Genomic DNA, 16,056 nt, shown 5'->3' with positions numbered 1-16,056 from the left:
AATGCAAGGGAGGCAAGCTGGGAGCTGAAGAGGGGCCTCTCTTTACTTCGAGACAGTGGCTAAGATTGGGGAGTCACTCCCATACAGCTCTGGAACACTCAAGAAGCCCAGGGACATGCTCTACACTGCCTGAAGCCCCGCCTCCCTTGCCTTGCCATCTGCACCTCGGTGATGGTTGGGAAGCTCCAGGGTAGAAGCACAACAGACAAGCAAAAAAGGTTTGGCCAATATGACACCTGGGTGGCACCTGGCCAGGCCAGGCTACAGAGAGGAATTCACAGGTGTTCCCTCACAGGGACCAGGCTAGATGTGGTATGTTGCAGTGGATCCCAGAATCAATTTGTAGAAGGGGTGACCCAGATGGTAATTGGCTGTCTGCTGACCTGTAAAGGGCCAGTTAGCAATGGAGGTGACTCTTAGCTTATCTTGGTTTGGAACTGGTGGGGAGGCCTCCCTTCCTGTGATCAGGACCAAATATAAGACCCCACTGGGAGGGCTGAGCTGAGTTATGATATGATGGCTCAATTGTCCCCACCCCCAGCAGCCTCCTCCTCCAAAATGTCTTCTGAGCCTTGCTGACATCTCCGAATGGAGTTGAGCTGGTCCTGCTGTAGCTATGCAGCAGACAGGTCCACAACTAGAGCAGTGCCTGGCGTATCGTAGCCCAGCCAGAAATACATGAATGAACGGAAGGGACGAGGCAACCAGAGACCAGACCTTAAGCATGAATGCCTATCTACCTGGCCCCTGCCCCTACGTGCTTCTTCGGCAGCTGCGGGCAGCCAGGGGCAGGTAGAATTCTAGAATGCTTTACCCTCAAGATCCAGGGATACAGCTCATCCTCTCTGTCCTGCTCTGTCCCCTTTCCAGGGCTTGGCTGCTCCATAATGAAGCAGAGCCTCAAAGCAAAATTCTGTCTCCAGATGCACACTGTGTCCCCCTGTCACTATGTCTTGGAGACTGTGAAATATCTTTTGAACTTCTTACTTGGTTCATTCCCAAACTTCCGAAAGTTGGTGCCTGCCCAGCAAGTGGGAGGCACCTGAGGGAGTGGAGGCTCTGCAGCAGGGCCCGCTGAGGGGCGGGAGGCACAGCGGTGCTGGCAGACAGGCCTGTGAAGGGACTTAGTGAAAGCCCCGGCCGCTGATTCCGCCCAGGGCCCAGCCAACGTAAGGCTCACCAACCAAGACTTCCACTGCCTGCTACCCTCTCCTGCACCCCAGCAGCTGAGAGGCCATCCCTTTTAAGCCTTCTCCACCCTGCTCTGTTCCTTACAGAAGTGAGATATGACTGGAAAAAGAACAACAAACATACACAATAAAAAATGAATTACCTCTTCCCCAACCCCATTTCCCAAGAGTAAGAATTGTTAACAATTTTAATACCATTCTAGATTTTTCTATTCATATTCAAAAGTACTTTTTCTGTAGTGAAAAATGGTATACTATCTAGTTTTAAGTTTCCCTTTTCTGGGTTGCAATTCCCTCTTGCTGCACACGGTAGATATTCAAGAGATGTATATTATAAGAAAAAAAGTGGGTTACCTCACACTACTTGGTTTTTTCACTGAATAGCTCTTGGACTTATTTCTTAGTACATGTAAATCTACTTCATTCGTTCTGATGGCCATATTCCAGTATTTGGATGGCCAAAGTGTATTAACCTGTTCTTTATTGTCTAATTGGTTCTACTTTTCACTATTGTGATATTCCAGTGAATATCCTTGTACACATATCTTCGCACACTTATGCACCCATTTTTATAAGTTGGATTTCTGGAAATGGAATTGCTGGATCAAAGTGTACACCCGTTTGTACTTTTGATGACGACCACGAAGCTGTCCTCTAAAACTCTTGTGCCGTTTCTATGGCAGTTTCTTCTCACGTCAACCTCTTGTTCCTGCAGAATGAATCAGGCGCCAACCGTGGGCTTTGAGCAGGACGTTGGCAGCCGGACCACCCACCACTTCATGTACCCCGAGAGCGCCAAGAACCTGCCCGCCAACGTCAGCTTTGTGCTGGTGCCCTTTAAGGCCCTGGACCTGCTGTGGATCGCCAGCGCCCTGTCCACGGGGCAGATCCGATTGTGAGCCGCCCCGCTGACTGGAAGTGCAGTATGGGTGACAGGGCCACTTTGGGAGGAGTCTTCCTGGGGACTGGGTCTTAGAATCCCTGTAACAGAATATTTTGGCCAACGGGGGGCTGGTGAGGGAGGTAGTCGTAGGGAGGGCCCCAGGTGGGGCATTAGCTGAGGCCCGAGCGTGTTCTGTGTCAATTGCTGCATGGCGACAGCCAGCATATTGGTGGTGGAAAGGTGAGGAAAGAACAATCTAGTTTTAGCCTCCTTTCCAGGGGTGGCTCCTGAGTGTGGGAGCTCTGCCTTCCGAGAACTTTCTTCTGGGCCTGTTGCCCAGTCACAGTCAGGAATCTCAGAGAATTCAATCAAACCAAGTATTTTTTAATAACTTTATTGAGATATAACACACATACCATACAATTGACACAAAGTATATGATTCGATGGTTTTTAGTCTATTTAGAGTTGTATAACCATCACCACAATTACTTTTAGAACAGTTTCATATTCTAAAGATGAAAACCTTTAATCTAAAAATCTAAAGACCTAAAGATACCCCTGTATACCACAGTCCTCACCCCCACTTGCTACACCGCCCCCAAGGCAGCTGCTGATCAGCCCTGTCTCACCCTGGGTTTTATGTATATGCAGCAAAATATTTGTAACTTAAAACTTATCATTTTAACTGTACAATTCAGTAGCATTAAGTATATTTGCAGTGTTGTGCAAACATCACCCCTCCCCATCTCCAGAACTTTTTCATCATCTTAAATGGAAGCTCTGTAGCCATTAAGTGATAACTTTCCATACCTTCTTCCCCCCAGCCCTGAATAACCACTATTCTTTCTGTCTATATTTTGATTATTCTAGGTACTTCATATAAGTGGAATTATGCAGTTTTTGTCCTTTTATATTTGAGATTTCACTTAGCATAATGTTTTTAGTTTCATCCATGTTGTAGCATGTATCAGGATTTCATTCATTCTAAAGGCTTACTGGACATGCCATATTTTGTTAATTCACTCATCTGATGATGGACAATAGGGTTGTTTCCACCTTTTGCCTGTGGTCATCATGTATTTTTAAACACAGAAGTATAAGTTCCAGTGTCCTGACTTGATGTTTAGGAGACATAAAAGCTGGAATAAATGCTGTCGAGTTTAAATCCCACATATTCTTAGAAAAGGGAGTGTAGGTTATGGGTGCCAAGGCTGGCTAACAGGGAGGAGGAAGAGGGTCGGTGAGGGCACAGGTAAGAGCACACACACAGTGGGTTTGAGGCGATCGTCTGATTCAAGCAGAGAGTTGACAGCAGAGAGTTATGAGAAGAAGGGTGGGGGCTGGATTATGGAAGGCCCCAATGCATGTCTAAAACATGCTTATTTTTTCCAAAGGGCAGCGTTTCCGAGTGAGGTACTGCAGTGGTGTGTGGAAGAGCAGTCTGGAAGCAGGGGGCCTGTTGTGAGGGTGTCATCACTCAGGCCTGAGTGGGAGGAAAGGCATCCCTGGGCCCCACAGGGCCATCTGACTTTTTTTTTTTGTATTTGCTTGCTTGCAGCACCTATGCCCCAGTGAAGTCCTTCCTTCGAGTAGACAAAGAAAAGGTGAGCTCCCGCCTCTGCCCCCTTCTTCATTCCCACCTCCATGGAAACAGTGCAGGCTCGACTCCTGGTGTGCCTCGTCCTGTGGCTCAGGCATCTCCTAGCCCCCTTCCAGAACCTGCAGTGTCCCCATCTGTTGGTATTCCTGACCTCCACAGAGATGCAAGGAACCAGGGAACACAGACGAACAGGTCCACGGGCAGGCGTGGAGGAACTGGCAGAAGCTGCTCAGAGCCTGGCCTGAGTCTTTGGACCCAAAAAGCACCTCATGTGCCTGTCATATTGTCTCCATACAGGTCCAGATCTACAATCCAGCCTTCTTCAAATACATCCACGACAGGTGGACAGAGCATCACGGGCGGTACCCTTCTACAGGGATGCTGGTGCTCTTCTTTGCCCTGCATGTGTGCGACGAGGTGGGTAGCCCAGTCTGGGGATAAAATAGTGGGACCCATGGCACAGGGGGTCCCAAGCAGCCCTCCTCGGAGCTTAGTAGCGCCTCAAGAGGCATGTGCTTTTTGTGGGCAGAAGCCAAATGGCTTTGATTCCCCCCATTTTTAGGCAGTATAGATCTGCATTTCCCAGACTTACTACTTTAATGATTTTGCCAAATCTGAAACCACTTCGTTTAAAAGTTAAGTTTATTTACGAAGGAAATGTAATACTACCATAGTTGATATTACTCGCCATAAAGTAACTAAGAACATGGAGATAGTGTGATTGTCTCCCGTAGCTGTGGGGCCCAGGCCTACCAGTTTGTGTGTTAAGCACGGAGGTTAGTCCTTCAAGGGAGGTTAGTCCTTCAAGAAGCTGCATCTCGCTGGTGGGCAGGGCTACTACTGTGCTATACACTTCAGTGCTCACGCCCAGCACACCTACTTTTTTTTGCCAGTAAATTCTTCAGTGTATGCTATTGGATACTTGACCAACTTTCAAAGTATAACAACAAAAAAAAAGAATAAGAATTAGGGTTGATCTAGTTCTAAGCTGGGACGTCGTTTTTTGAAGCAATTGGGTGGGTGGAAGGACAGCTGAGAGGGAGCAGCAGTCTCCCTTCTCCAGTGTCCTTAGCCCAGGCCTGGATGTCCCCTCTTCCCGCGATTCCCACACTCTGAGAATGGACTAGCTGCCCGCTGCCTCCCGGCTTGTCGAGTCACTGCGGCTTCTTTCTCCTCCATTACCAACCGAGGGTCTCTCACATGTCCGGTCCAACACGGTCCCTGACGTGGGGTGACTTGCACCACCCTTCCCTACAGGTGAACGTGTACGGGTTCGGGGCCGACAGCCGGGGCAACTGGCACCACTACTGGGAGAATAACCGGTATGCAGGCGAGTTCCGGAAGACCGGTGTGCACGACGCCGACTTCGAGGCCCACATCATCGATATGCTGGCCAAGGCCAGCAAGATCGAGGTCTACCGAGGCAACTGAGAAAGGCCTGGCTGGGACTCTTTCGGCCTGGCTGCCAGGTGCACGTGCACACTCCGGGTCGGGACTAGAGGCTAGCTCCTGGGCGGCAGCCTCGGCCTGACAAGGTGCCGGCCATGGGGCTTCTCCAAGCAGTTCGAGCGAAGCGGGGCACGGTCTGGACCAAACAGATAGCGCCGGCTGTTCCCTGCCAATCACAAGACTCTGTGGGCCTGGTACCAATCAATGCTGCAGTCAGGCGGAGCCTATGTGTATCTCAACCAATCACGTGACTCAACTCGAGTCAACTTCCGGCGCTGGGCCCCATCCTCCAATCAATGGCCTTTGGAGGCGAACCGGTGGCCTCAATCCCCACTCACCTATGCTTTTGGATTTTGTTTCACGCTTTTTAAGGAGTAGAGGTGGCTTCTTGCTGACTTAGACGAAGTACTTTCTTCAGGCTCGGTAAGAGCTGTTGAGTCTGTTGTGGGCCTGAACCCCGCCAAGGACGCCGAGAAGGAAACGGAGGGGAGGGCTGCGGCAGCTCAGCTTCCCCCTCCCCGGGAGTCCCTCGTGGCCTCAGGGTGATCAAGGAGCGTTCCAGGTGGTTTCCAGAAAGCGCTCTTTAACCCCAGAGAAAAGCCAGAGCCCTCCCAAGCTGTTCCAGGCCTCCGGGAGAATTTTAGACCCTAAATTTCTTTTATCGGTTAGGCCGAGATGGATGAGTGTCAACCCACCAAAGAAATGCAATGAGAATCCAGAGGGCGCGTGGGTACCCTCAGCCTCCTTTCTCCCCCTCCCCGCCTTTGGCCACCCTATGGAATGGCCTTTCTGACCAGGGCATTTAGTGTCCCACTGGAAAACGAATTGTGTCCGCCCCTTGCTTGGGGCCTAACTCTGAAGCATAGGTGTAAGGAATTGGGCAGGGGACAAGGAAGCCCCCTCACGTCAAATGTAAGGTGCTTCTCACTCACGTATATCCTTGGCTACAACCTTTAGTGTCTCTCCTTGGGCTCTGGAGCTCCTCACCAGCCTACTTACTCTGGAAAAAAAAAATCAAAACTTGCCCTAGGATTGACTGGGGCACTGCTGCTTTTCTCATTCAATCCTTCTCTCCCTATCCCTCTCCGCTCCTCTCCCCCCTCCCACCCCCCTCTCTCTCTTACACACACGTCTGGCTCAAAAGAGAGGGAGCATACACGCGGGAAGAAGGCTGGATATGAGGAGCCTCACTGCCTGGTGCATGCACCTTCTTCACCCACCACCCCAAAGAGGACCAGGAAGCCTCTTGCTTGGGGGTGGAATTTGCTTTGGGATCATAATTTAGTTAACCTGAAATGACCAGATATGGCTGACCAACAAAGATTCTTTCAAAATTCTAAGCTGACCGTGGAGATAGCCAGGAGCCTAGCTGGGGAGGAGTAGACTTGCCCCTCTGCATGCCTCCTCCCCGCCCATAGGCCCCCTCCTTCATGCTCACCTCCCGCCTCTTCACTCTCACTCTCCATTTCCAGCTCTGGAATGGGCTGGGAAGCTAACATCCAGGGGTTACAACTGGAAGCTACTTGCATGACTGAACTCAGCTTAAGTCCCTAGAGGAAGCTGCTGATGGTATTCTTAACCTTCAAGATTAGGGAAGTGTAGGAGGGGGAAAAAGCTTCTGTGAAGCTTCCAAACCACTAAAAGGACCCCCTTTCCCACCAGTGACAACCCAGATACCACCCTTTTTCTTAGTTGGTGCCACCAAGCAGCCTCCTGGCCATTGGAGTAGTTCCTGCAGCTGGCTGGGGGAACAGTAAAGCGGGGGGTTGGGGAGGAGCAGTGGGCACCCCCAAAAGTTAATATATTGTGAATTTAGCTTGAGTCTGTACCTTCCTAATTCCAAAAGTAAGTAGAATAAAGGATGGGGAAGGATTTGGGCGTGGTCTTTGGTGGAAGGCTGCTCAGGGCCTCTCCTCGCCATCCTAGGGGGCCAAGGCACCAGCCATTCCTGCCTGTCTCGTCTCAGTGCTCCCTGAAGAGGCTGTTGTGAGTGTTTAGAAGATGAAAAAACAATGGAATTATGCCAAACAGTATTGAGCAGAATAATTTATTTCTTTTTCTGTTCCTTTTTGTTTTGTGTAAAACATTAATAAATCCCCATTCTGGAAGAGATAGGTCCCAGCATCCAGCCCAGTTCTCCTTTTCTGCAACAGTTATTTAAATGAATGTTTGTTTGTTTTTTTAATTTTCTTTCCTTTCTCTCTGAATTAAAAAGAACAAAAACACTCTATAATCATTTGTTTTGAAATGTGTCAGTGGGGAGCTGTAACCAAGTAATGGCTAAGAATGTTGGGGGGATAATGTATGAAGGGGGAAGGGGTTGACTCCCCAACACCCTCTCCTTGTACATGAGGCCTCCCAACCCTGGGCCACCAGCTATGCCCTTTGGGAGGGTGGTCCTTCACCACGGCCCTTCAGGGTGCCCAAGTGAACCAGCAGGGAAGAGACTCTCCACTGCCAGGGGTCAACACAACGTGCAGATCCAGCAGGCACCAGGATGGGGCCTTTCCCCTGTTTCCAGGTCCTGTGGAATTCCCCATGATGCCATAGGTGTAGGTTGGCCGGAAGTCAGCGATGTGGTAAGAGCAGGTGCCACAGGCTTCTGAGGCACCTGTCTGTGCCATTTCCTTGGGCCACCTGGCCCCACTCGAGCCTACTTCCATCATGCTATGGAATGCCACTGAACCAATTTTATAGTTTGGTAGGTCAGATAACATGGATCTTATGATGGACCACTTAGGATCTATAGTCAGTTGGTGTCCCACAGTTCAGTTTCTGCCAATGCCCAGAGAGTTGCTTTCCAAAAGAATGCCTTTATGTTGGAGGAGGGCACTGGTCCTTAAAACCCTAGTACTCTGGGTGGTAATTCTGTTTGGAGTTGTCAGAGACACTCCAGTAGCATTTGGTCGGCTGAGTCATAAGGCCTGGTGGCAGGACTACCAAGAACCTTTTCTTGTCTGGGCCCCTACTCAGAGCTGGCTGGCTGTAGCAGCCCTCCCTAATGTATCTGTTGCCTCTGGAATCAGGAGTTCCACCAATTCATGTCTTTTGTTTTTCTCCTTTATGTTGGCCAAGGACTGTGTTACCTTAATCCAGCAAAGATATCACATCTGGGACCACAGGTTGGCATTACCAGCTTGATCACATTTGCAATAGACTACCATCAGTCTCCATGACTCAGATGGTGAGTAGATGGGGCTAGGGAGAAAACTCCCATCCCTGCATAATCCGGGTTTGACGACAGCACAGGTCTCTGCAGACCCTGCGGAGATGTGGTGTTGGCTTTGGACTTACTGTCTTGGAGGTGGTTTCAGGGATTCCTCTAGCTCATCCAGTCACCGCCGCCCTCACTCCATGGGTCAGGATGCCAGTGTGGGGATTTTGCCAGGTAGTAAATACCTCTCTTCCTTTTGGGGGACTGAGGAAATTACCTTAAAATAGGTCTGTGGGCCCATCAGACCTGCCGTTAGTTGAACTTCTACCGGAGCTCCAGCTGTTACTTGCCATAATGAGCTCTGACTCTAACTGGGGGGCCACACTGGCATTTGGGTCTGAGAGCTGCTATCTGATAATTCCTTAAGGTCTTGGTATTTGCCTTTTCCCCAGTGCTCTGTCACTCTGGGAAATAGGTCCTTCTGGAAAGGCTTGGGGGAAGATTCACATCTGGGCTGTGTCAGAGGGTTATTCCTTAAAGACCTTGGAATCCCCTTGAAAAACAGGCTTCAGATGTGTGACCTGATTTAGGTCTGGGAACTGGGTAAGAAGCTGTGAATCCCCATTATTGTGACTCAGGTTGCTTAGCACCACTAAAATTTTCCCTCCTACCTGAATAGAGGCTGCCCAGCATCTATTCAGTATTTCATTTCTAAGGACCCTCATGGTCAATTAACTACTGTCCCAAGTCCACATAAGTCAAAACTCTAATTATCATACTGTGGTTGTGGTAAAAGTGCCTGCCTGTCTCAGACACTTAGGCGTGTCTCTCCGGCCTTTATTTTGCTGGGGCCCCATTATTCCCTGACTTACAGATGACAGCCACTACAGAAGTGTTCGACAATATTGGCACCCCAATCATGAGTGTATTATTAAAATGAAATTTTAAGATACAAAAATACAAAAACATATAGCTTAGCCCTGCCCCGTATGGCTTGGTTGGAGCATCACCATAACCGAAAGATTGTGGGTTTGACACTTAGGGCACATGCCTACGTTGCGGGTTGGATCCCTGGTCTGGGTGCAGATGGGAGGTAACCAATCGATGCTTCCCTCTAGCATCAATGTTTCTCTCCCTCTCTCCCTTTCTCTCGAAAAGCAATGAAAAAGAATGTCCTTGGGTGAGGATAAAAGAAGCAAAAACATATAGCTTAATGAATTATTATTTTTTAGAAATGTATTCAGCAAAGATAGAATAATGTACATAATTGATATAGACAGGAATATATATATTCACACACACACACACATAATTTCTGTGGTAAAGGAAAACAGTGAAAAACTTCCCCTGCCATTTGGACACCAAAATGGACTGAAGAAAATGAAAAAACAGGTGGTTGCACATGTTATAGGGGAGAATTAGAAAACCTGGAGTTTCATTTATTTTTTCATCTTTATTGAAATATAATTGACATGTAACATTGTGTAAGTGTGCAAGGTATACGACGTAGTGATCTCATATGTGTATATACTACAGAATAGTTACTATAATGTTCGTTAACACTCCCATCACCTTGTTTAGTTAAGTTTTTTGTGTGTAGTGAGAACTTTTAAAAGCTACTCTCAAACAACAATTAAAAAATGGACAAAAGACCTAAATATACATTTCTTCATAGAGGACATACCGATGGCCCATTTACATATGAAAAAATGTTCCACATCACTAGCCATCAGAGAAATGCAAATTAAAACCGCTATGAGCTATCAACTCACACCTGCCAAAGTGGCTACCAGCAATAAATCAACAAACAACAAGTGCTGGCGATGTTGTGGAGAAAAGTGGACCCTAGTGTAGTGTTGGTGGGAATGCAGACTGGTGCGGCCACTGTGGAAAACAGGATGGGGTATCCTCGAAAAACTAAAAATGGAACTGCCTTATGACCCAGCAATTCCACCGCTGGGAATATACCCTAAGAATCCTGAACCACCAATTCAATAGAACTTATGCACCCCTATGTTCCCAGCGGTGCTATTTGCAATAGCCAAGTGTTGAAAACAGCCCAAGTGCCCATCAGTAGATGAGTGGATTAAAAAACTGTGGTACATTTACACAATGGAATACTACGCAGCAGAAACAAAGAAGAAATTTCTACCTTTGTGACATCATGGATGGAACTGGAGACTATTATGGTAAGTGAAATAAGCCAGTCAGCAAAAGACAAATTCCACATGACCTCACTTACAATTGGAATCTAATGAACAAAATAAACCAACAAGAAAAATAGAACTAGAGACATGGAAACATGGAACAGACTAATAGCCATAGAAGGGAAGGAGTGAGGGGGGCAGTGGAGGAAGGAAGGGGAAGGGATTAGTCAAAGAACATGTATGAATGGCCCTGGCTGGTGTGTCTCAGTGGATTGAGTGCCAGCCTGTGAACCAAAGGGTCGCCGGTTCAATTCCTGGTCAGGGCACATGCCTGCCTTGTGGACCAGGTTCCCCAGTAGGGGGTGCTCGAGAGGCAACCACACACATGTTTCTCTCCCTCTCTTTCTCCCTCCCTTCCCCTCTGTCTAAAAAGAAATAAAATCTTTTTTTAAAAAAAGAACAAGTATGAATGATTCATGGATGTGGATAATCAAGAGGGGACTGACTGTGGGGGAGAGGGGTGGGTGGAGGGGGACAAAAGGGAAAAAATTTGGGGCAACTGTAAAAGAATAAACAAAAAAAATAAAATCTCTCTTAGCAACTTTCAAATATAGGATACAATATTGTTAACTGTAGTCATTTATCTTATAATTGGAAGTTTGTACCTTTTGACCATCTTTACCCCCTCCCCATACCCCCTGCAATCTGTCTGCCTCTGGCAAGCCCAGTCAGCTCTCTATGAGTTGGCTTGTTTTTTTAGATTCCGCATATAAGTGAGATCATACAGTATTTGTTTTTCTCTGTGTGCTTTATTTTACTTAGCATAATGCCCTTAAGGTCAATCCAAATGACAGGATTTCCTTCTTTTTTGTTGAAATACATATACGTGTGTGTGTGTGTGTGTGTGTGTGTGTGTGTGTGTGTATCTCCACATTTTCTTCATTCATTGGTGGACACTTAGGTTGTTTCCATGTCTTATCTATTTCTTATAATGCTACAATGAACACAGGCGTGCAGATATCTCTTTGAGACAGTGATTCCATTTCTTTTGGACCTGTACCAGAAGTGAAACTGTTGGATCACATGGTGATTCTAAATTAACATGCAAAAGTATGAAGCTGGACCCCTATCTTACATCACTCACAAAAGCTAACTCCAAATGGATTAAAGGTGTAAATGTAAGACTTGAAACCACAAAACTCCTAGGGGAAAACAGGGTAAAAGCCCCTTGACATGGATCTGCAGTGACTTTATGGATATGATACGTAAAGCACAAGCAAAAACAAACAAGTGGGACGATCAAACTAAAAAGCTTCTGCACAGCAAAAGAAACAACCAACAAAATGAAAAGGCAACATATGGAATAAGATAAAATATTTGCAAATCACATCTGATAAGGGGTTAATATCTAAAATATGTAAGAAGGAACTCCTATAACTCAATAGCAAAAAAAAAATCTATTTTAAAATGGCAGAGGATCTGATTTCTCCAAAGGAGATATTCAGATGGTCAGCAAGTATGTGAAAAGGTGCTCAGCATCACTAATCATCAGGGAAATACAAATCAAAAACACGGTAAGTTATCACCTCACATCAAAAAGATGGGCAAGAATGTGAAGAAAGGGGAACCCTGCACTATTAGTGGGAAAGCAGATTGGTACAGCCCTGTGGAAGCAGTATGAAGATTCCTTAATGAATTGTTTTAGTATGAACACTCAAGTACCAACACCCAAGTTGTAGGAGCAGCCCAGAGGCCTCCCTGTCCCATCTTCCTTGCCAAGCACAACCTCCACCTTCCCCTGGAGCTGACCGCTACCCTGACACTCCACATGCACTTGAGTCTGTTTCTGGATACTCGATTATGTTCCATTAGTCTGGTTGCCTAGACCCAAGTCCTAATGGAAATTTGGTTTATAATAAAGATGGCCTCTTGCATCACTTAAGAAAAGACAGACATTTAAATAAATTTTATTGAAATAAGTAGATAACCAGCCCTGGCTGGCGTAGCTCAGTGGATTGAGCGCAGGCTGGGAACCAAAGTGTCCCAGGTTCGATTCCCAGCCAGGGTACATTCCTGGGTTGCAGGCCATAACCCCCCAGCAACCGCACATTGATGTTTCTCTCTCTCTCTCTCTCTCTCTCTCTCTCTCTCTCTCCCTCTCCCCCCCACCCTCCCTCCCTCCCTTCCCTCTCTAAAAATAAATAAATAAAATCTTAAAAAAAAAGAAATGAGTAGATAACCATTTGGAAAAAGGCAGATGCCTACCTTAAGCCGTTTGCTAAAATGCCAAATGAATCATGAATTGGAACTAAATGCAAAAAAGAAAATCCTAAAAATGGTAGATCTTTGACACATTCAAACAGATCAAATATATACTCATGTCAGCTTTGTAGCTGGTTTTTGTATTTGCATTTTTTCATGCTCTGTAGTTCCCCATATTGCTAAAAATGGGAGCTTTTTCATCCTTTTTTGTTTCAAATATTTTGTTAAATTTCCCCTTCTAATGTAACTGCTCCCATTTTATGTGTCCAGGTGAGTTTATACCTTTTTCGCTCCTTCCCTATAACTTTAGCGAGGTCATGAGAAGGAAAGTTAAGCGTGACATTAAAACATCTGATGAGCAGACATTTTCTCCTTTGATTTCCTTCTGTCTCTCTCCACACATCATGGAATTTTGTGGAGAGAGACACAAAATAGCTGTGGTCACTTACTTCATAGCCCTGTCATGAGGAGGCTTTTTCAATCTCTGAGAATTGAAGACTGTTCTCTTCTGAAACAGTGAATTGGGAAGTGCTTGGAACAGTGCTTGGAAATTGTGTGTCCATGTATGAGACATGGCTTACCTACCGTCTGGGTTGGCATTCGGGCTGCTGGGCAGGAAACCAGCCATCCCATGGCCTGTGCAGTGGCGTAGGGTAACATAAGCTAGGTTATATTGCAGTAATAAACGCCCCTCAAGCTCCCAGGGGCTTAAAACAACAGTCTGTGTTTTCACTCATGCCGTGTTTTCATCAAGGGGCTCTGCTCATCATGGTCACTCAGGGACCCAGGTGGACAAATGCACAATCTCTCCGGGGGGGGGGGGCGGGGGGGTCTGTGGTCTTGGGGCAAGGAAGGAGAATCTGGTGACCCACAGGCTGGCCCTTAAAGCTTCTGTCAAGAAGTTCACATTTCTTGATGCCAAAGAAGTCCCATGGCCACGCCTCAGCCTGGCACCATACTGGGTGACACAGTCTACAGCAATACAGTGTGCAACAGAGGGCTCCTTGGCAGCAGTGGGGAAGGCACACTGGGCGGGCACGCTGGCTGGAGGCCAGGGGGAGGGAAGGAAGTGAGTATTTTACCCATCACAGAACAGCTGCAGACTTCCTGTGACATATTTGGCAAGGTAAGAAAACATCATTCCTTGCTAGGTGAGGGGAAGGGTAAAATCCTAAAGCGACTATATTTTTTAAGAATCAAATTACTGCCTTCTGAGTGTGAGTTAGGAATCAATGTTCCTTCCTAATACCCTTTCCAGCAAAATCACAGCTTCTGCAGCAAGTCTTGCGTAGGTGACGACTAACCCACATAAACGCAAGAAAACACCGCCTCCCCCCGTGCGTGCTGAACCGTGGGTATTAGAACCAGCTTGCTCCTCTGGGAGCACAGAACTCACAGCTTTCATCTGACAACGCCCTCTGCTCTTGAGAATAACAGGCTCTTTCTGGCGGCGTGGCCGCTTCCCTCCGGGGAGGCTTGGTGAGGGAGGAGGAATGTATGGTGTCTGCCTGCACGCAGGTGGACCTGAGTTCAGTCCTCCCTACACTGTAACGTTGCCTTTCCTTTTTTTAATTAAAAAGAATATATATTCACTACAAAAATAATTCAAACAATTCATTATAATGTAAAGTCATGGAAGACCTTTCTGCAATACTTCTTTTTTTTTTAATCTATAATTTGTCATAATATTGGAAAAGGAAGCCAGCTCCCCGTGAACTGATGTTGCTGTCTCCCAGGCTGTGTCTGCACAGCTCTTCCCGTGAAACCCTGTCTCCATGAAACATCACGCTAAAGACCACTTAAGGGAATGGTCTGGAATCTTCCTTCTTTGCTACAAATGAAATAACTAAATTTTAAGAGTTGGCCATACTTAAAATACTTTTTAAAATACCAGTCACCTTAACGAAATGATTAGGGTTAACATCACCAGTCCCTACTCGTGAGACACTTTCCATGCAGCATTCCCAGTGCTTTCTGCAGCCACTCCATCCCCAAGGATGAGGAACACAGCCCCCGCGCCTCAGACGTGCACCGTGCGCAGTGACTTCCCTCGGAAGAGTAAAGTACGAAAGCGGAGAAACCTGACAAACACTACCTCAACTGGGTCGTCAAGGTCAATGTCCATGACCTTGATGACACTTTGTTGACCTTGATGACACTGACATTATGCTGAGAGTATGTGCCTTTGATATGACGTGGTGAAAATAAAACTTTACTTCTAGGGACTTTCTCCCCCAAACCTATAACCCCAGTCTAATCATGAGAACAGAGAAATCCCAAGAGAGGAGTATCCTTTGAAATACCTGACACATGCTCTTCAAAACTGTCAAGGTCATCGATAACCAGGAAAGCACAAGAAACTGGCGCAGCTAAGAGGAACCTGAGGAGGTTCCCACTTGACAACTAAGTGTAACATGGTGTCCTGAATGAGACCCTGACATAGGAAAGACTCCAGGGGAAAACTGGGGAAATCGGAGTATCAGTGTCAGCTCACTAATTGTAATGAACATATCGCACTAAAATATTAACACCAGGGGAGACTGGGTGTGGGGCAGGGAGATATATAGGAACCCTCTGTACAATCATCTCAATTTTTATGTAAATTTAAAACTTTCCTAAAAAATAAAGTCTAACTAAAAAAAATAATTTTTTAATGGAAGGAGCTGGGGAGAAAAGTGTCCAGTAGAGTGAACCAAACACAAACATTCACTTTGGACTTTATGGGAGCAAGAAATAGTTTTATTGCGTGAATCTACTGAAATTTAGGTTTTTATTCTTGTCCTTAAATCAAGGGTATAACTATGATCAAAATCTATGATTCTCATTTCCTGAGTTTATTTCAGTGACTACCTTTGTCATTTTCTTTAAAAAAAAAAATAGGATACATTCATTGATTTCAGAGGAAGGGATAAACATCGATGCGAGAAACCTCGATTGGTTGCCTTCCATACGTGCCCTGACCAGGGATTGAGCCCGCCAACTGCTGGTGTCTGGGATGATGCTCCACCCAGGCCACTTGGTCAGGGCGCACCTTTGTCACTTTTGAAATGTCTAATCTTGTTTTATTTCCGCTCAATGGTATGCCAGTCAACTGCCCTATCCAAACCCAAAAAACTCTTCATTAGTAGCACCTGCTGGTTTCTGTGGTGTGTAAACACTCCCAGCATGGCAAGTTTTAAGCTACCGGTGATTTTACAATTAGCACTTGTGGGTTTGAGCACTCCACGGCTTTTGTCTAAAAATTTCTTGCTCTTGCCCTAACCGGTATGGCTCAGTTGGTGAAGTATCATCTGCAAAGCAAAAGGTGGCCGGTTTGATTCCCGGTCAGGGCACCTGCTTGGCTCGCAGGTTTCACCCCTGGTGGGTGTG

General features: G+C 46.5%; 1 protein-coding gene across 1 annotated transcript in view; it reads left to right on the top strand.

Annotated features, from left to right (window-relative positions):
- Window positions 1–7,357, top strand: part of ST3GAL2 (ST3 beta-galactoside alpha-2,3-sialyltransferase 2) — a 42,611-nt gene extending 35,254 nt beyond the window's left edge. Inside the window, exons 4-7 of the mRNA XM_045818593.1 lie at window positions 1,906–2,085; window positions 3,634–3,679; window positions 3,973–4,092; window positions 4,933–7,357. Of these exons, the coding sequence (XP_045674549.1) occupies window positions 1,906–2,085; window positions 3,634–3,679; window positions 3,973–4,092; window positions 4,933–5,106 (520 nt within the window). The 3' untranslated portion in view covers window positions 5,107–7,357. The remainder of the gene's footprint in view (window positions 1–1,905; window positions 2,086–3,633; window positions 3,680–3,972; window positions 4,093–4,932) is intronic.
- The last annotated feature ends 8,699 nt before the right edge of the window (window positions 7,358–16,056 follow it).

The sequence above is a fragment of the Phyllostomus hastatus genome, unplaced genomic scaffold, assembly GCF_019186645.2.
Source record: "Phyllostomus hastatus isolate PE091 unplaced genomic scaffold, TTU_PhHast_1.1 phas_scaffold_345, whole genome shotgun sequence".
In the NCBI taxonomy this organism is placed as follows: domain Eukaryota; kingdom Metazoa; phylum Chordata; class Mammalia; order Chiroptera; family Phyllostomidae; genus Phyllostomus; species Phyllostomus hastatus.
This window is presented reverse-complemented; position numbering and strand designations above follow the sequence as displayed.